Here is a 21,614-nt window from a genome sequence, read left to right as displayed (position 1 = left end):
CTAAAGTTCTACATTTTTGGAAAAAGTACTGTAACCAGTATGCAAAATGACAGGCATTATTGTTCCTCTACGTCTCTGACTGTATTGCTGGGTTGGGTTAAATTACTACCACATACTTACCAGAAAATATTTGTGATAGCACTATTAATTGCTAAGAGTCAGACAGAGAAAATGCTCCGACCTGGAACGTGATTGCTAGACATGACACATTGTAATGATTGACTAGAAGTTCATGAGGAATTGCTTCCAGAAGCAACATACCTAAAAGATATCTGGCCTGATGCACTCATTTCAGTTGACTGTGACTGAGGTTAATGGAAGACAATCAGCTCCAAGTTCTGATGTACAGATATGAGGGTAGATGCCTGTCTAATTGTAGAATTACAGGCAACAGTATAAACATTGTGAACAAACAATATGGCCTTCGTGATTTAACTAAGGAAAGTCCTCGGTCTGTCAACCTCTAGTACCACATACTTTTAAGCTACTAATCTGCATGTCAGCACTATAACAACATCTCTGGTCACAGGGCCTTCTGACACAGATGGACAGTTGACTTTAAAAGATGCTAATTTGCACAGCCATCCTAAATTAACATTTTGGCCCCCATGACCCTCCATAGTCATCTGGGCCAGGTTGAATGCCGGGGAATAGTCACAATTTTCAGAACCTTGTAAAACTCCTGGCATCCTGGAAATGGTCAACAAAGTTGAACACTCAATTACAAAGACAGTTGTGTGACTCCCTCACTCTAATGAAGCAGTCTGACAAAACCCTATGTTCTCTACACTTTCACATTGAGAGGACCCTGAAAAAGTTGCTTGTCTGCCAGCACTTATGCGTTTATATACTTACATAAGTATTAATCTTGATTGGAGCTTACTCTCAGTTTTATAAATTTTAACGTGTTTTCTTTTTTGTACAGTTTTAATTATTCAATACAAATACAGTTTACCTTACCTTGGTAAGCATAGTTAGAACTTTGTTTAAAACTGGCGGGTAGGTTAGAGAAATCCCTACTACTGAAACTTCGGGTACTGTCATAGGATGTTGCTTTGATATAGATGACTTCATATTCTCTTAGCATCAAATCTGTATGCTGTAATGATAAGCACTGTTTAAGGTGTAAGATTTACAAATAAAAAAAATCATAAAGTAAAAAGCCAAATAGAACTCACGACACCTGGGTGCCAGTGGACATTACATCCATCATATACTAGTCCAATATTTCACAGAAGTTGGGGACTATCCCAGTGCCAGATGTTAACACAAGGGTGCCCATTAGGATCACGGGTGGATCGCCATACGGGTGGTGGCAATCCGCCCATGATCCGACCCCGCCCGCCACCCAATTCTCCCCCGCCATATCACTATGGCGGGGGGGACCGCAGCGGACGGAAAGACCATCCGCCGCTTTTCCACCCGGTCAACAAGTTGACCGGGCGGAAAAGGGTTTAATATGGTGGCGGTGTCTGTTAGACACCGCCATCCATATTACTTTGCAGGTGGGGACATGCCTTGCTGCCACAGAAAGGCACGCGGTGTTTGAAATAGGGGCACAATACAATTCAACTACAAAACTCTGTTTTAGTTATGTCTAAGGTACCCTCTTAATAAAGTGAATTCTCTGGGTTTACTATGAGACATTTTTACCTCTTACCTTCTGGATACCTGCAACATATCCAGCTACAATTTATATTAGAACTCCCTCCCTTTTTGTGCTTGAGTCCACCCCGTTGTTACTTTCCTACTAGGGTGTGAAAAGGGGAAACTGATGAAGCATGCCACTATAAAGTGGATGAGGCCTCCACTCCAATCTTTGGATTTCCCCCATGACCGTCCCTTCTGGAAACACTATCCTTGCTGCCCATTTGTGGTAGCAAATATAGTTGGAAGAAAAGCTAGTATTTATTTCTCTCTCTCTCTTATTGTGATTGAAAATACAGAGTACTAATTCCAGCACAAAAGAGGTCAGGAAACTGGAGCAGGCAGGCAAAAAGTTGGGTGAAGACCAACCTAAGGCTTCAATGCCTAAAAACAGCCCAGAAAAAATATGGTGCTTCCAAAACATGGCGGCTATACACTACGCACATTAAACAAAAATATATAGCAGTAAGGGTGTTTCTTACTAGTTAGATGTGTTATAAACCCCTTTTAGTTTTAAAGTGCATCACTGAAAAATACAGCATAAAGAAAAGGTTCTATTGATTTTGAATTACTGCAACTTGATAACATAGTTTCAACATGACAAAAGAATAAAAAATATACAGAATGACAATAAAAATGTAGTAGCTAGGTACAGTGTTGGCCAGTCAGTCTCTGTAACAAGGTACAGGTAGCAATAGCTCTTGCACTCTCCAATAGCAGCTTTATCGAAAGGATATAAATGGGTGTTGCTCATCAGAAAATCTAGGTACAAAAAACTCTTCTCCCTGTGGCCTGATGCATCTAAATGTTTGAGACCATTTGATTTCTCTTCTCTGATTCTTGCACTTAGCTCCAGTCAGAGAGAGGGTAGCCTATGTAATCATGTCCATGGTCCACAGAACAACCCTGAGAGAACTTTTGCTGTTATTTTCCCAGCAAGATTTGGATAAATTCACCCAAATTGTGTGGCATTGCCAAATTGTCAAGGAACTGCTAATTGAAGACTGAGTTTAGACTCTGCAGCCTGTCTCCCTGTCTATGGATTGTTTTCACCCATAGCATTACATCAACTAGGGACAGTTTTACCTTTAGTTGCCAACTCAAACTCACATGCACACTTTTTAGCATAGTTTGGAGCATTTGTTCAGGCGGGTGGACTTTGTTCTAAAGCTGTGTGCTGTCACTGTTCCGGTAAGTGCTGCATTCTAAAGGTGTTATTTGTTAATGGCTAAGTGGACGACTGTGTGGGGCTGCACAATTTTGCACTGTACCTGCAGGCGTCTATAATAGTAAGTAAATTGATGCAATGCTTTTTGTCACTTAGGTTTTATTGTTCTTTGTGCCATGTACAAAAGTTTAGCAAATAATCCCATTAAAGTTCCCCTAACAGAGATTATTACATGGTTGTATTTGCCTGTAAAGACATAAGACTTGATTTAGAGGTTGGTGGACATACTAGTGCCCTTCTGGATGGTGAGGGACATTACCTCTGTCACTCCAAGGATAATCTGCTCACTAAATGTCAGCAGTCATTTGTACATTGAAAGGAACTGTTTCCATAGACTTTATTGACAGAATACTTCAGGTTTGCACATCTCAAAAGGAGGCAAATTAGACAAGGCTTTAGGGAACAGGAAACTCCATTGGATTTGCGACACTGTATTCTACTCGCCAAACTTTAAATTCTGCTCTTAGGGCCTGAATTGGTGTTCGGCAGATGTTACTCCGTCATAGATTTTGGAGATGTTACGTCCACTTTTTTCCAAGAGCATAATATCTTATTGCACTTGTAATAAGGCAGATGGAAAATCCATCACGTTTGTGACTGAGCACCCCTCCATCAAACTCCAAATCAGGCCTCAAGTCTGCAGTCTCCAGTATCCCAGGAAATGTATGTTTTATTGACTTCAATTGACAACAAAGGTACTTCTATGTAGAGTATCCTCACACTAAAAAATAGGACAAAAAATCGCAGGCCGAAATTATTTAAAATGCTGCAAGTTGGCCCTCTTCATGAGACTGAGGTGTTTTCTGAAAGCTTTGACAAAAAAAGTAACTTGTGGTCCAAGATAGGAGCTTGTCATCTAGTACTCTCCAGGGGTTGTGAGTGAAATCTCTAGAACACTTTCTTTTATTGTACCTCTGTCAGCTTAAAATGATTGGGAATTGGCTGAGCACCTGTATCATAAATATATGCAAAGTGGGCCTTTGCCATACATACAATAGGAAATCATAGAACAATCACCGTGCCAGGACCATGAAGGGTTGCAGGTCATGTGACTTCATAACAAATCTTATGAAAATGTATCATGTTTTGTGTTACACATATCAATTTGGAATACATGTGATCAATGCAGAATGCTTTTGATTTGTTACTCCATTAGTTCAATCAAATTTGATCTGAAATAAATCCAAGCAGACTGATTTTCTGTTGTCTGATTACAGGACCAAAAGACATCAACATGCTGCGTGTGGATCAGGTCTTCATTGATTCATTGACCCTCAGCTGGCTTCCGCCAATTGGCAGCAAGCGCCCCTACTTTGTTGATGTATCGGGGGTCCCTGCCTCACAAGAGATAGTGAACGATGAATCGGTGACCATCTACAATCTAATACCTGGGAATCTGTACACAGTTTTTGTCTCTGCAACTGCTGAAAATGGGTCATTGCAAGAAAAAGGAAGCACAATCTGGGCTTGTACTAGTGAGTTTTTAACACACACCCATTAACTTTAAAGAACTAACCATTAAAGATGTATATTGTATTGTGGTTATTTTGCTTGTCTGTGTCACTACGAGAGGAGAAGGATAGTCATCACCAGGATGAACTCGTAGAATGCAACGCATTGAACCATGAAAGAGGAGCAACCAACATTTTGATTGTTCTTAACTTGATCCAACAAGCAGGCTTTCCTTGACTTTTCTTTTCTATTTGACGCCTTTGAGATATTTTCAGAATTCAAGAGACTTTTCAATTTAGTTTTGTAAGACCATGACTTTATTTGATAATAAACATGATCTGCACCTGGGTTTCATTGGTCTTGTCTAAATCCATCCAATGGAGTATCTTTGGAATTTATATTCATAGAGGTTAGTATGTTGTCACTGTTTTTAGGAGCATTCTGTATTAATGCCTAACTTTGGATCAAGCTCCAAGTGTCACCTGCAAAGAGAATTCCTTTAGCTCAATACCTTTCTAACAAAAAAAACCACTATCTTTTGCCACGTTTAAGGGCAGCCTCCACGTTTTATCTGAATGTCACTTAGTTAGATCTTTATTCAATTTGCCAGGGTGCACCACAGATAAAGGTTACTTGCCCATAAGGGTTATTTGTGGAAATGACCCAAATGCAAGATGCTATTGAATGGGCCTACATGTATTTATAGCTCATGCTCAGACTCTGTCCTGTCCCGCTATCTGGGGAACACAAAGTTGTCTTCAGCTCCACATGGCCAACATGTTTGCAGTGCAAAATGAATTGATCAACAAATCCCTCTATCTGAAATTGAAATAGGAGCTGTATATACCACCCGGTTACACATGCCCTTCTACTGTCTATCTAAAATTACTACATCATCCTATCGCAGTGAGCAAAATATACTGCTACAGCTGTTTGACCTTCAGGTATGACTTCAATATGAGTAGTATTAATGCATTTGTTTCTTCCCATTATCTTTTTGATTGCTCTTGATTGTTGCATGTTGTCCTTATTGATAAAAGCGGAAAAATTCTCTATTTTGTTGACATCCTGCAGTTCAGAATATGAATATCACATGCATGCATTTTAGTCTAGTTGACGGACTAAAACTTGTGAGAGACAATGATGAGTAATAATGATCAAAAAAAGCAGAACTACTAGATCACCACCCTTGTCTTTCCTGTGGACCTGGTGACATGGGCTGCACTGTTGCAAATGACTTGCTATGCCAAGCCAAGTCTTGATGAGATCATGCAAGACAGAGCTCTTATATGCGGTTCTTGCTCTTCTTCAGACGTGTCCATCAGTCTGACCCAGGAAATGTGGCTAACTCCAACCAAAAATCAGGCTTGAATAGTCTCCTTACTGGTCACACCGCTTCTGCTTTTAATACAAAGGAGGATAATCCGTTAATTTCACAGGACACTCTCTCACACTCGCAGTGAAGAGTATGTTTACTTTAAGTGTCCATTACCTAGATAACTAGTGTTAAAAAACTATATCCCTGACACCAATGTTTGCTGTCACACTGATTGAGGAGTGTGCAATGCTAGGACACACCAACAAATGTTTTGTATAGCAATATGCTCATGAACCACACACTGATTTTAGCCCCATAAAATGACCAATATTGAAATAGTTTTTTTGCATGGATGATGCAAATAAGCTAACGCATGGAGCAGCATATACGAAGGATTATACTCATCACCATGAATTTTTAACTCAAACAGGCCTGCACTGCTAGTGAAACACCAGAGAAAAAATGAGGTGCTTTTTCTTCCTTTACCTGCCCTACTAATCTGTAATGTTAGATTGTTACCTAAGGTCACAGTAAAAGAGGGACCTGTTATGACAAATACATCTAATCTTCTTTAGGCTTGAGAGAGGGCCGAAACATGTTGACTTTGGCATTCCACTGACCTTTTACGGATGCAAAGACAAGGTGAACTATAATGAATGGCTTTGTTCTATGCAGTTTTACAAACTACATCCCTGTTTCTAGGTGGAACATATATTACTTGTAAGTCGTTTTATCTACCACTAATAATACAGACCAGAAGTATATAGTAATTCGCTATAATGTAGTGTTGCACCATTCTATTTTCACAAAAAAAGATAATAAAAAACTTCTAAACCACTAAGTACAGCCAAGGGAGCCCGCAACTCACCTAAATCATTGCATGTAGTGAGGAGAAACGTACAACTTTAGTTTTGCTCCCAGATAAATTTGTTGCAATACACAGAAATTGGGAGGTAGTCCCCAAGGTCCCACACCCTTGGCGTAACTCTCTATTTGTACATGAATACGAAGTTATTCCTAGTGACCAACAAGGACATCAGTATTCACCAGTACACAGATGATACCCATCTCTAGCTGATGGTGTTCTATGAACATGATTTTACTCATTGAAGAGCTGCCTGCCAGCCATTGCAGGTCTGAATGTCCAAGGAATAAGCCAACCATAACTTGATCAAGATTGATTGTATCCTCTTTGTCAATGCCCTGAATTAACAACAGATATAGGAATGACTGAATGAAATAAATCTCAACAGCTTCAGACTTGAACTAATAGATATTTGATATTTATTCATTTCTATAGCGCCCGAATCACCCAGAAGGGGTATCTCCGCGCTTAGTACGGTATGCTACAGCCAAACCAGAGGACCTCAGAAAAGATGAGTTTTTAAAAGCTTCCTGAATTGAGGGAGGCTTTGGCAGTCTCAAAGCTGGAGGGGGAGTGCCTATTACAAGCACCATAACAAGCTCAGGGATGTAATGGCATCATCACATTTGAGCTTTTCCAACTGCCTGTCACTTTAACAGACTAACACACCTGATTTATGTATTTGATCATAAACTAAAAAAATAAAGTTCAGTAGTTTTACAAAGTCATGCACATGGCTTAATTCTTACCGGAATGTATACAATGTCAAATCCCTGCGTTCTTGCATTGATTCCACACTCAACTTTAGGAATCAGCAAGCAAAACACCAAGACCCCCCTGAACCAGCTGACCCCTTTGTCACAGATAGTAGCTAAGATCACTTCTGAAAAATCACACTGGTGATGATTCTTTGCCATCTTGATGGTAGTTTCACAAACGTTTAGAATGACTGGTACCCTGAAACCTGTCCAAAGCTCCTCAAGAGCTGTATTAACGATTCACCCCATCTCATAAAAAATATCTGCGATTCATTAGGATAATTTCAGAGAACTCCTCTTGCATACTTTGCCCATCTGCATTATTTTCCAAATCTGCTGCATCTTGTATCAGCCAATCAAAGATGGCACCATACATACCTGGAAACAAAGTTAAAAAAAATAAGACATCAGATTGCTTTGCATATAACAACATTGTCAGACAGGCAGTTCAGTGCAGGAGAGACAAGGCAAGATACCAGCACTTCTTTTGCTACATCTCTTGGGTGTGGAAACCCATCCCAATTGAAATTTTCTAGGCTTCACTTCCACTGCAAGGGGGAGCTGATATCTCTTCTCTTCAAGAAACTTCACATTGCAATATAACAACATCCTTAATGAGCTTTTATATAATGCCTCCTAAACACCTCCTGTAATCATACCTACTACCCAATTTTGGCTATTTCCTCACAATTTACCACACCTTCTCTTCCTACTACTTCCTGCAGCCCATCCCCTTGTATCTCTTGGCCCTCCCTTCTTCCATGCTGAAGCCAGCTTCCGTGTGCTGATACTCCTCCTGTGCTATGTGGTACTTTCACAGCATAAACTCAACAAGGAAAGACTCTCTTTCATGCACTGTGTTCTCCCATAGAGTCATTCAGTGCCCCATTTTTGTGATGCTAGGTCTGTGTTATTTATTCTGAAAACAGTGAGAGCTGTGTTTCAGTATTCAGAAGTTTTATAGCTTAATAAGATAGCAGCCTTACAAAAACAAAGATTTGCATAGTAATCGCAACATAGCCAGATAACTTTAATTGTGAGTTGCACCTGTGGATGATGGTAATGCATGCTTGCAAAAAATAAATGATAAGGTCTGTTTTGCAGGTGCCACTCATAAGCTTTGCCTCAGCACATAGCTCTGCATTGAGTGTAACAACCACCCACAACTGTGATAATACATTTCATGATTAATGCAAAGCATGCTATATACTGATCTGAGCTCTGCCCAGCTATTTATTGGAAAGTGTTATAAGGGCTGTGTGTCATTTCATGGATGATTCAAAGTACTGGGCAGTTCAAAATAAAGTCTAGCTTTCTGGAATGACAGGAGTCCAATCGTCTACAGTGCATGATCCCTGGCTATTATTCCTCCAATATGTCTCTGGTTTTCTGAAGCACAGATAGTTGGGTTCTGCTATAACACATCAGGTTTAGAACATTCCACGTTGATCATGAATCATGCAGTGTTAGGGATCCGCCTAAATGTGGTGTCCTCTTGAAGGTTTGTTGAGTGATTCAGTGTATTTAAACACACAAGAAATTCCCAGAATGGATGTAGTAGGGCACATAAATCTGCATGTGCCCCAGGCCACTCTCTCAGTAGGCTTATGATGGCATATTTTCCTTAGCATGAAAAGCAGCAGAGTGGTACATTTTTTACCCCTTAGCAGCGGGGTAATTCCCACCCTGTGCTGGGGGGCGGGGGGGGGCGCACAGCTAAGCTCGACACGGCTGTGGCCTTGACAGCTGAGCTCGTCACGGCCACACCCGTTTGTGTGGAATGCTCAGCACAGCAGGGGAATCGTCCCTGCGCGTGAGCGTTCCACGGCTCATGACGAGCTCAGCTCTCAAGGCCACACTCGTCGTGCTCGTCATGAGCACACGAGCACCGTCCCTCATAACGAGCTGAGCTTGTCATGAGCACGGAAGGAGTTAAGATGCGCTTTGGCTAGAACAAACATGAACCCTAGCGATTTCGATTTCACTAGATATTCAATACAAGATCAACCAAAAAGGAGTGCCCAGGGTGCCACCAGCACCCATCCTGTCTCTGAAGATGTCAACTCAAGGCTTAGCAGATGCTGCTAAAAGATCCCTGGATCCGACAGACAGGTCTACCACCTCAATGAAGAACGAGCCTGGGAGTCACTAGGCATCAACTCAGCATTGCCGCAACCTCAGACCTAACATTGATTTTATTTGGTTTAAGATTTAGACCTTTTCTAATATTTGTTTGTTCTGCATTTGAGGGTTATTGTTTCCAGCTGCAGCTAATCATGCATGCGCAATTCTGGGAAAGGCGCGTTGGCCTGGGCAAACGTTTTATTGCGCAATTGTAACACAATTATGCAACGTCAAATAATTAGATACCGCTCACGCAAAAAATTCCATTGCAGGAAAAATGAGGGGGAAACATGAATGGCCAGAATGGAAGTGGCTGTAGTTCACAGCAAGTCTGTTTTTTTACTGCTTTCAATTTTAGTGAAAAATGGTTCCTTGTGTTCAAACTGGACGCAAAGCGTATTCCACACTAAAATATAGCGATAAATGCTGTATTTCCATTTTCTCTCATTTTGAATAATTTTCACACAGTTTTGCATACTTACGATAAAGGAAATTCTGCAAATTTTGCACATCCCCCAAATTTGTGAGTTGGGCCCTCAAGCCTTCATGCAAGGAGGAATGCTAATTTTTAGCTCAACAAGCTACAAATGAATACAACTGTCCTTCACCCATGTGGATGTTTAAATTCCCTCCCTGTGGCCAGCCTAGCTCAGAACCTACAGATAAAGTTCAACAGTTTTGAAACAATAAAGGAATGCATCTTTCATTTAGGAAGTTGTTATTTCTCTGGCACCTCTCTGGTCACAGTGCAGGCAAAAACCGAGAAGAACACTGCTATCTGCATACGCCTATTGGTTCATGACACCAATGGCTGCTTTTAATGTTTCCTTGACAGCAAAGGAAGAATCTAATCAAAGCAAGCAGTGGCAAGGCCAAAATAATAGGTTTTACTGTATTAATACATGCAATCACCAACATGCTGTTATGTGCAGTGTGTCTGCCCAACTTAACTCTTTCTCTGGCATCTATGCCTGTGCCTTGTTGTTTATTCCCCAAGCTTGCAAGGCAGGTGCCAAGCAGCCCCATAAACGTGGAACATATTTATCCAGTTCTGCGACAAAGACAAATCGCACAAACATACATTACAAGGATGCCTTGGGCCAACGTGCAAGCAAGGGAAAATGGCCATCCTCCCACCAGTGATAGCACAGCCCAACTTTGATCCCCCACTATTAGTGGACAGACCACCTAGCCCCCACAATCACTTCTATGCACACCCAATGTATCTGGAGGCAAGCCAAGGCGCAAGCAAGTGAGCCAGAAAAGGCTATCAGGTACATGCATCAAAGGATTTAGGAATCCCAAACGGTGCGAATCGCAAAATTCGGCCTTTTTTGCGATTCCTAAATCACTATTTGGGATGCATCAACAAAAAATTTCCAAAAACGCAATTTTTTGCGATTTCGGAAATTGCGATTGCAATTAAGGAATCGCAATTTGCGATTCCTTAAATGCAATGCATTACACTTTAAAAAATTGCGAATTCGCAATTAGGAGGAAAAAATTAGCATGAGGTTGGACCTCATGGTAATTTGCGAAACATCTGAAAAATTCAATGTTGTGCATTTTTTAAACTATCATGTTGTGCACACACATGCCCTTAGGGCATGTGCGTGCACAACATATGTGCATAGATTGATTTCAGGGGTGCAACAGGGTGTCCTTTGGACACCCCTGCACCCTTGAGATCGCAATCTCAATTTGCGATTAGCTAATTGCGATTCGCAAATTGAGATTGCCTTCCCATTCATTCCTATGGGCCTTTTGGCCCGTAGGAATCAATGGGAATGTATTCCTTAATTGCGATTCGCAAATTGTGAATCGCAATTGAGGAAAAATAAGGAATCGCTAAAGAAATTGCGATTTTTTGATGCATTGCCGTTTGCGATTCCTTAATTGCGATTCCTTAATTTTCGCAATTAAGGAATCGCAAACGGCAACAATGATGCATGTACCTGTTCCTAAACACCATCTACCATGGTATGTGTAAACATAAACTAACTAGATCACTCCACATAACCATGGTATTGACGTTCTGCTTCCTCCTGGGCTTTTCCTTTACAAATTACCATCTTCATGTGTGTTATTGTTCAATTGCATCAACTGAAGTGAACCAGGACAATATTTTTAAACTAGAGTCCAGCACTGGAGCACTTCATCATGGCGACATTGAGCCACCTGATAACCTCATATAAACAGCCAATGTTATGTTTCAAACCTTTGTGCTGGAGATTATCCTGCCCTTTGACAATCATGATCAGGGTGGGATGAAGGAAAAAGGGGTCTGCTTTAGTGAATTTGTGCAAATAGAACTGGGGTTGTCCCAAATCTGGAGCACCCACAACATAATCCCAATGAAGTGAGAGATCTTACATCAGGCTGTCATTCACCCCTCTTGTAGCAGTAATGAGACATAGAAAAGGGAAAACCATGCTGAGAAACTTCTTCACTTGAGCAAGTTGCCTTGTTGCACTGCATGAAAAGTTAGTAAATCTGCCTTCAAAGTACACTGTGAAAATGCAGCTTCACCAGCTCTTGCACATGGAATTCTCGGATCTGCAAGAGGTGAATATATGAAGAACTTAGAAAACATCCTAGAACATATGGAAGACATACATGCTGCAGAAATCTATCTCTTGAAAGTTGGTAGATTGTTGACTGATACAGAACCTTTGCATGGCACATCAATGTAATTCAGCTGGTTAAAGGCTCTTAGGTTTATGTGCCTCGCCTGCATGGATGTGATGCAGAAGAGATAGATAGATTAGTTTGGGACTGACATATATGTTGATCACTCAGAGGTTCTAGATCCCAGGGGCAATGCCTCCCTGAAAATCCAGAACTGGGAACCTATGCCTTCATTCAAATCAGCAGGTGATGCTGAGATCAAAACTGCTCAAAGTGGCCACCACTGCTGCATCAGTTTAGGTTAGGTAGACGCTTAACATTAAAATGATTTCAAAAAAATTGTCTGATTGCTTATGCAATGTAAAAAGCTTATAACAAGAAATTGATTTATCTGTTTATTTTGGACTTACAGAGCAGAGCACTGTGTGCATTCTCAAAACTCATTTGGAATAAATAAGGCATAAGGGACCAGATGTTCAGAAGTGACTAAGCAGTCGCAAACTCTCCAAATCACTAAGGGCCAGATGTAGGTAAATTCAATTTTGCGAGTCTATTGACTTACTTGCGAAATAAATCAATTTAAATATATTAAAAAAATAAACAAGAAAAACAGTCTGAAGAGATGAGAAATAAAGAGAACACAACTGTCCTTACAGTGTGTCCAATAATACATTTAATTTATAGTTTCATGACTTCAAATATCATTTGAGGTATTCTTCTAAGGCCAGATGTACGACCCTTTCATTTAGCGCCTCGAAATTTGCAAGTCGCAAATTGCGATACGCTAAATGAAATGTACAATAGTGTGGTTACACTGTTTTGCGATTCCCAATGGGGTCGCAAATTGAGAGGCTCATTAATATTAATGAGCCTCTCACAATTTGCGAGCCCTTTGGGAATGGTAGGACCTCCCAGAGATGGTGGCCTGCTGGGCTCAGCAAACCTCCATATCTGGGACTGCTTTCTAATAAAGTCGTTTTTTTAAAATGCATCCTGTTTTCCTTTAAGGAAAACAGGATGCATAAAAAATGAAACTATTTTGTTTCATTATTTAAGGTCAGGCAGTGGTCCCTGGGATCACTGCCTTCCCTTAAAAAAATATATAGCATGCATTTGCAAAGGAGAAGGGGTCTCGTGCGGACCCCTTCCCATTTGCAAATGCATTACCACCTACTTGAAGTAGGTGGTAATTGCAAGTGTTTTGTGACCGCAATTGTGATTGCAAAACATTAGTACATGGTTTTGAGACTCGCTATTTAGAAGGGAACGCCCCTTCCAAATAGCAAGTCACAAAACCAATTTAGCGAGTCGCAAAAATTTTGCGACTGACTAAATAGGCTATGTACATGGCCCAATATGTTTTTGCTTGCATAAATGGGGGTTGTGCATCTAGCCACTAGTTGTATGACTCAATTTCAAGTTTATTAACATTGACCCGTAATGTTATCATATCCATTACATCGACCTACCACTACATTTTAATACAAGATTACATCTGCATTTCCTAACTCCACCCATACTCACCTTCATAGGTAACTGTATGTACAAGCAAGGAATGTAGTTATATACTTATTTAGCACTATACTGATTAGATTGATGGGATTGGTGCAGTATTAACAACCATATATTTAAATAATTTATGCATGATGTGCAAAAACCAGCATTCTCTAAAACAGATTATGTGTAATCAATCATGTTATCGCGTACAATTTTTATTATCAAGTGGAATGTATAGTTTCTATTTCTTGTTGAGTTTGTTTCAGTCCTTTGTATGGGAGATGTTGTTTTTCTATTGGGACGATGCTCACTATATTTCTATAAACAAATGAATGAAATTGAACCCCTTTTTATTTCAGAACCAAACGTCACTAGCGATCTGAAAGTCACTAATGTCTCCATCAGTTCAGTGTCTTTGAGCTGGCGTCCACCGACTGGCAACAGAAGCTTCTATGAGGTGGAAGTATTGGGAGGTTCTCCAGCAGTCGATAATGTGTACACTGAATCAGCTACAATTCATGATCTGACACCAGGAACTTTCTACACATTTTTTGTCTCAGCTGTCTCTGGGGATGGCTGTTTTAGGGGGGACAGCAGTTCTGTTTCCACCTACACAGGTACAGTTGCAAAAATCCAAACATCTACATTTCTTTTGGGAATGCAAATGGTGTCTTTAGTGGACTGCTGAGAAAGTGAATACAATGTTTTTTTTTTTACTGGATACACACATTATGGAATGAATACAACACAAACAATATATTATGTGGATGAGACATTTACGCAATGAATCTCTCCTTAAATTGACAATGCTGACATGTTTACCCCAAATTACATTCTGCGGAAATTGTATTTTAAAAATATTTCTTTGGTAGCCCCAGATTGAGTCAAAATGCCTGACATTTCTCTGCACATGACTGCTCTGCCAATGTAATCCAGCTATAAAAAGGGTAGAATTCAAACACTGTACCCCGAGCAAGCGAGCAATATGCTTAGTTGAAAAAACTACAAACAAGCACACCAGGTGAACAAAAGTGGTCTTAATGAAACAAAACCTTTAGCTTAGTTGTGCCCCCCATGCCCCAGAAAACCATGCTTCCAAGCATTGGCTTTTCTGCTGCAACTCATTGTTATCTGGTGTGTGATTGTACAATTGTTTCGAGGGGAAGAAAACAACAGTTCGACACTGAGAAAGGATCAAACATGATGATAACAAACTTGTTGGCCCACTCAGCCTAACTGTGCACCACAAAAGTACATTTTATCAAGTGCCTTGGCAGAAAAAAACTCTTGATTTTTATAGACCCCTGTCAAGTAGCTGAAAGTTTCCAACTCAGTGACTCCAAGATGATGCCCCGAAGAACAACTTTGAATACCCTTGTTATAAAACTATACCAATACTATGGCAATTTAAAGAATTTTGCAATTATAAAGAAGTTTAAAATGCATTCCTCAATGCACGTGACTACTTTGAATTGTACTAATCGAAAACAAATGAATTCAAATCAATTGATTTGAAATCATTGGATTGAAATTAAAGTGTTATTGTTTTCATTGTTATTAAAAAATATAAGAATGATTTTCTTCTAGAAAACTGTCCTTTATTAAATTGGTAAACGTGGTACACCCCTGGCAGTCCACTGTGAATCCCATATTAGCCACTAACGCGTGTTAGTGCCTGACTAGGGATTCTGAGTCGTGCGGGCAAAAAATGTGCATTGCCTTATTTTTCCTATTCACACTTCACCAGCATACATCTGGCAAAATGTGAACAGAGAAAGTGCTTAAAATGTGGCCTTCCAGACACTAATCTGGGTGCAAAACTCTATTTCTATGTTTTATGACTCTTTCCAAGAAAAACAACTCGAAATGCGGCAAAGCACACCCCTGTAATACAGCACTCTGTGGTATTTGTACTTATTGAGTGCGGTGTCATGCCCACAAACCCACTCACAATCATCAACACAGAAGTGTTTCCACCAGAATATCGACTGCAGAATATTGTGGTTCCAATATATAGGGACAGATTTATAAGAAACTGATACAGCTATACAGATGCGTCAGTTTCTCTGCTCCTCCTTGCGAAAACCTTGCGCCGCCACGGTGCGCCGTATTTACAATATGGCGTACCATGGCACAAGGATTGACAGGAGCGTTAGAAATTCTGACTAATCTATTGGAGCAGAGGCTAGGCATCGCTGAAGTCGTGCCGCAAGCAGGACGCAACTCCAGCAATGCATGGGGAGGCCTATTCCCAATACACTGCCTCACTCCTTATGCCTGCTCCAAGCAGGCGTAGGGTTTTGCCGCAGTGGCGTTATGGAAGTGGTGCAGTGAAATCTTGTAGATTTCACTGTGTCACTTCTATGAGACTTTCCTGGGTGGGAACGCCCATTCTGCATACATTATACCTGACGCAGGTAGAAAGTGGCGCAGGGCTTTACAACAATCTCTCTAGATGCATCACGTTGTAAATGGGCTGGAATGTGGTGCATTGTTTACGCCGCCGCTGCGCCACAATAAGTGATGCAACTGCGGCGCAAATGTGCTGTAAGTGGCTTGTAAATAAGACCCATAATGGCTAAACCATAGAGGACCAAAATATTGCGAAGATACATTTATATAGGTAAGCATATGTTTACTACGCTTAACTCCTCAAATATCTACCTTGTTTATACATAAATATTCAATTTATGTAGATCTGAGGTTAAAAATAGTAAATGTATAGATTGCCATACACACTTACCTCCTTGATGCTTGGCCCTCAATATTTTTGTCAGAATATTTTGTCATACAACCCAACATAGAGGAGCAAATTCCAATTATAATACTTCCAAGATTAAAAAAAAGTTTACTAATTTTCTGATTTGTTTTTTCGCAGTGCCCGATGCAATCCGCTCTCTGAGCGTGAGCCAAGACGCGAGTGGTTCAGTGTCTCTCAGCTGGCTCCCGCCACTTGGGAACAAGAGCGCCTACATGGTACATGTCTTAGGCTATCCTCCAACAAGTATAAGAGTTCAGAATGAATCAGTAACCTTCCACAGCCTAGTGCCTGGAAACCTGTACACATTCACAGTTTATGCTGTCTCTGGAAATGACTCGTTTCAAGGAAATGCCAGTTCTGTGGCATTCAGAGGTAAGTCATGTTCTGAAATATTTATTAAAGACTGTAAACTGGTTATAAGGTGTATTATAATATATGTAAATGTATGCAAAGGTGTGATAAATTAACACCAGGTGCAGGCCTGGTCCCCCTAGTGACATTCAGCCAGATGGGTGTGTGGACAATGCTTCACTCCAGGGCCCCCTATTTCACCCAGAAGTTAAAGTGGTAAATTAAACAAAACACCCTCTCCAAGTCTATGTAGGCAGCTGCACAGTGTTGAAAATGACCACCACTTAGAAGCTGACCCATTGATAAACCTTCTATGAATATACAGGTGCATTTTCCTAATTATCTGGCAAATAATTTCAATTCATTTTTTTCAATCAAAGTGTCTACAGTGAGGACACCCACACCACAATTCTGCAATTTCATTATTTGAAGAAAAACCAACTTATAACATTTACACTTTTGTGGTCAGTAATTTATTTTTCAACAAGTTTAAGTCAGTCCCACCATATACATGAAGCTCTGTTAGAAGCATCCAACCTGCTGTATAGTGGAAGGTAATACTTGTGGGGATGTAAGGCCTTCAAGATGAGCCATTAGCAGCTACTAATCTGGTTTTAAATGATATTTGCTATATTAATTTATGCAACAACATTTATCTTACATTTTATTGAAAGACATAACTTAATCTTGTGTATGGTCACTAAAGAACCATCTAAATCAACCACAGTTCACTGGACCTTGTGAAAAGTTTGTGGTTAGTCTGTAATACCACTCCTAGTGGGAATGTATGTTACGTTTCTCCAACAGTATATAGTACTGTGACATAAAAATGGATTTAACATCCGCAATCCGAATTGCCATGGACTGGAGAGTTACGTTTAATGTTTTGAGTTTTAAAATAGTGAATTTTTTTAGGAATTGAAAACTGCAAACTCTCTTCACGCAAATGAGAAACGTAGCAGATAACTCTGCAGTGAGGTACAGCTGTGTATCAGGTTCAGGGTGATGGGCAAATGTCACTGATGCGCGTGTTTCCGCGTATGTCTGCACTGTAGAACAAACATAACTAACACAACTCAAAGTTCAACAAATTGGGAATTTCACAGTGATGGAGAGTATGTGGGAGCAGGAATCCAGCATCAGAGATGGAGACTTACAGTAGGATAATGGGCAGATCCTACAAAGAGCCACCTTGTGAATGATGTCACAATAGGTTTTACAACCCAACCAGATACCATCAAGCAAAGGAACATTCCAAAACCCCGATTGTTAACTCTTCCATGCTCATGACGAGCCAGCTCATCATGAGTCACAGTGGAGCTGGGCTCGTCATAACGCCGCGGTCCGCCCACGCTCGATTGATACCCCGCCTGTGCGGGTGAAATAATCAGTGGGCGGAGTTGTGACGAGCCCAGCTCGGCATAAGCGCAGTTCCACTGTGACTCATGACGAGCTGGGCTTCTCACGAGCACCGCAGTGCCACGCCCCTGCACCGTGAGGGAATTTCACCCACAGCGAAGGGGTTAAATAATATTGATGATTTAAGCTTGGGTAGAGGAGTGGCAGAGCTGCGGGTGGGAGTATGGACTGTGTACGATGGGATGTTTGGGAAAAGGTTACATTGGTATTCAGGTAGTTACCCTGTGATGAGGAGTTGTGTGAAGAGAGAGGTGTACTCTCGGCCAAATTGATCAATATTTTGCGTCTCCCTTGTGCCATGCAAGATGACGCAGGGCAACACAAAACCTAGAATAAGATTTACCAAGCGCCTCAAGGCCACCTTGCGTGGCCCTGCGTGACTTGGTGCATCTGGAGTAACGCAAGGCAGAGCAAGACTCTGCCTTGCATTACACTTCCCCACGGATGCTTTCCATGGGTGAAGCATGAGAGTTCCCACACACCCACCCATGGATTTTGGCACCTTCCCACGTTTAACAAGACAGGTATACCTAAACGCTACGTCTTCCCAGGTAAGGCCCAACCAGTAGAAATGTCTTTATCCCTCTTTGCTGTTTTCCCTCTCTATGTGTGCTACGCTCTGCAGCACACTTAGAAGGAGGAACAAGCCTTAGAGGAATATTTATGTGCAGGAAGGTGCCCCTTCCTTCCTGCACAAAAACAATCCTGCCTAGAATGCAGGCATCGTTGCACCATGGTGCAAGGGCGCCTGCACTGGTGCAAGGCAGCCAATTGTGTTCCAGTGCATTGACAGGAGAGGAATGCGCAATAATCTGTTAAATATGGTGCATTCCTGCCCGCTCCCTTTCAAGCAGCTTAGCAAAGTGTCTTGCTGCGTTTCATTGCATGGAAGTATGATGAATCTGTCCCTCAGGTACTGCTCAAGTGGTGAAGCCTATGACTATCATTCATCATGGTGCACCACACTAAAGTTCACTTTCATCTCATTTTCGTACCAAAGATTGCAGGATATTGGCGAAAGCAACCTTTTTACCCTAGGAGCAAGACTCTCTTTGTTACCCAACCCTTAGCAAAGGAGACGGTTCAATAGATAGGTCCCTGCTGTTTCATGTGTCTTCCAGGACATCTGGCCTTGGTCATGACACAACTCTTCAAAGTGCATCTCTAGCATCCTAGAAAGGGCTTGGGAGAAATGTGGCACCAATTTCTTACATTTAGAAAACTCGCACTTAGTACTGATGTCTCACCCCAATTTGCTAAAAGTATCATCAATTGTAAATTCCATCTCTATGTGAGATATGAATAGCTCCATTTGCACATTATGTGCCTCACAAGTTAAAAAGGCAAACACTCTTAATTCACGTTGTTTGAAAGTTGCAAAAAATGGAATCCAAGAAAATGTTTAGAGTGTCCTTTTGCAACTGTTATTTAGGCTCCAGGTCACTTGTTACTTCATCTTGCTGTTTCTTACTCTTAGCAGTCCATCACACCTATGTATTTATTTATTTATATCATTTATAGCGAGCACGAATGACCCCGGCTGGGGTATCTCCGCGCTATGAAGGTCAGATAGTTGGTGCATTGTCGGATGTCTAAGGGTAATTGCTTTCAGATTTGAGGGTCTAGGAAGGAGAACGCTATAATTTACTATTGCAATTGTAATTTGTGTCTATCTATTTCCTTTATTAAAGTTCAAGACTAAAATAGTCAAATGAGATGGGGCCCACGGTACATAGTTACATAAAACTGACTGCATGTCTTTTTCTTTCAGTGCCTGTCCAAATAAGCAATCTGACTGTCACCGAGGTCTCCATCAATTCAGTGTCTCTGAGCTGGCTCCAACCAATTGGCAACACAAGTTCCTATTGGGTCGAGGTACCTGATGATCCTTCCAAAAATGTGAACGTGATCAACAACACAGTATCCATTCTGGGACTGGTTCCTGGAAATTTCTATACATTTTATGTCTCTGCTGTGCTTGCAGATGGGACTTTTCAGACTGAGAAGGCTTCTATTTCTACATACACAGGTCAGTGATCTCCAAGAATAGCCAGGAAATATTATTCGAAACAATTCTTTTGCAGTAAATAAAAATATGTATCTATGAAAGCTAGTGAAGGTGGGAAGGGTAGCTTGCTCGCAAGATGAACACAGATAGGCAAATACATTTTTAAAAATGAATGTAAAATGTTTAAGATATGTCTATATGATGCCATATTGGTTTTTCTTAGTTTTTGAATTAAGTTCACGTTTATGTCATTTATGACACACTGTAGGAAACTGGCAAATTCCCATCAGCTTATTTATCGCCTACCTGTTGACTCAGTGCGTGGTTGAGAGTGAGGTGGGAGAGATGGAAAGACTATGGATTCCTGGCATTGAGAAGTCTGACAATATGCATGCCTCTTCTTGATTCAGATGGAGACAGTAGTGTGACATAATGTTGTCACTCACGCTGCCTGACATTCCAGCCACTGAATGCCAGTCATGGGGGCTGACCCAAAATGTGAATGAAACTGGCTACCAAGTCAGTGGCTGAAAGAGGCTGGCCCATTACCCACTCTCTTTATGCTGTCCTTGTGAGAAATGGGGTTGTTGGTTGTCTTGGTTGTTAACCCTCGTCAAGCAACAGCCACAATCTCTGTCAGGGTGAAAGACTAAATTAGCCTGTGGTAGCTAGGCACAAAAGCAGTCAGGCTTAACTTAGAGGCAAATTGGAAATTATTTATGCTGCCCCCAAATAGGAATAAAGTGAAAACACAACAACAAAAAATCCCACACCAATTTAGAAACATAGAATACATTTTAATAAATTATTTGAAAATAAAACAACAAAAATCCAACCAGTTGAACTAGGGTTATGATTTTTTTTTAATTTTAAGATAAAATACACACAACTAAAAGATCTACCTAGTCACACAATACCAGGACAAAGTTGATAATATGGCCAACCTCAATGGAGTGCAAGTCGGATACAAAACATGCACTGTGCCAGGTCAGCGCTTACCTTCGGACTTAAAAGACATTTTAAAGAACATTTTCTGAAAAGGTAAATTTTAATGGGGCAAGGCTACAGGTGGTGATTAAGAATGAAGCACAATTGTTGGGGAGCCACTAGATGAAATCCCAGTGAAGATTTCTACATTGAGTCTTAGTCACTTATTTGGAAGCTGAAAATCTCCAGTGGGGCCAGGTTAGAGGCTGTTGCTGATGAGAGTTTCAGGAGGCAGGACAGTCTTTTGGTGAAGGACCACTGAACAGGATTTGCTGTGAAGAAGAACCTAGTGGGAGCTAAAGCAAAGTCAGGCCGACAGGTGATGTACCTTGGGCAGATTAGCAAGTAGGTTGGTCCCGGTCTTATGCCGGTTCTCAGAGCAGTTTTTAGCCAAAATGTTGGGATTTTGGCTACCTGAGAACCTTTACTACTGTACCCAAGATTACAAGATTGTAGGAGCACCTCCTGGGGGTTCAGGACTCACTCAGGCTGGGCCAGGTGTAGGTTGAAGATGGTTGGAACCTTTTCTGTCTCTAAGGCTGTAACCAAGACTATCAAGAGGCCAGACAAT

The 21,614-nt window shown here is 41.0% G+C and overlaps 1 protein-coding gene across 1 annotated transcript in view; it reads left to right on the top strand.

The window, feature by feature from the left end:
• Nucleotides 1–3,047: 3,047 nt before the first annotated feature.
• Nucleotides 3,048–21,614, top strand: part of LOC147684191 (tenascin-X-like) — a 192,835-nt gene continuing 174,268 nt past the window's right edge. The window contains exons 1-5 of the mRNA XM_086942604.1: nt 3,048–3,120; nt 4,093–4,350; nt 13,877–14,012; nt 16,322–16,650; nt 19,820–20,077. Of these exons, the coding sequence (XP_086798730.1) occupies nt 3,048–3,120; nt 4,093–4,350; nt 13,877–14,012; nt 16,322–16,650; nt 19,820–20,077 (1,054 nt within the window). The remainder of the gene's footprint in view (nt 3,121–4,092; nt 4,351–13,876; nt 14,013–16,321; nt 16,651–19,819; nt 20,078–21,614) is intronic.

Source organism: Lissotriton vulgaris, chromosome 11, assembly GCF_964263255.1.
Source record: "Lissotriton vulgaris chromosome 11, aLisVul1.2, whole genome shotgun sequence".
Lineage (NCBI taxonomy): Eukaryota > Metazoa > Chordata > Amphibia > Caudata > Salamandridae > Lissotriton > Lissotriton vulgaris.
The sequence above is the reverse complement of the archived record's forward strand: the minus strand, read 5'-3'. Positions and strand labels throughout refer to the sequence as shown.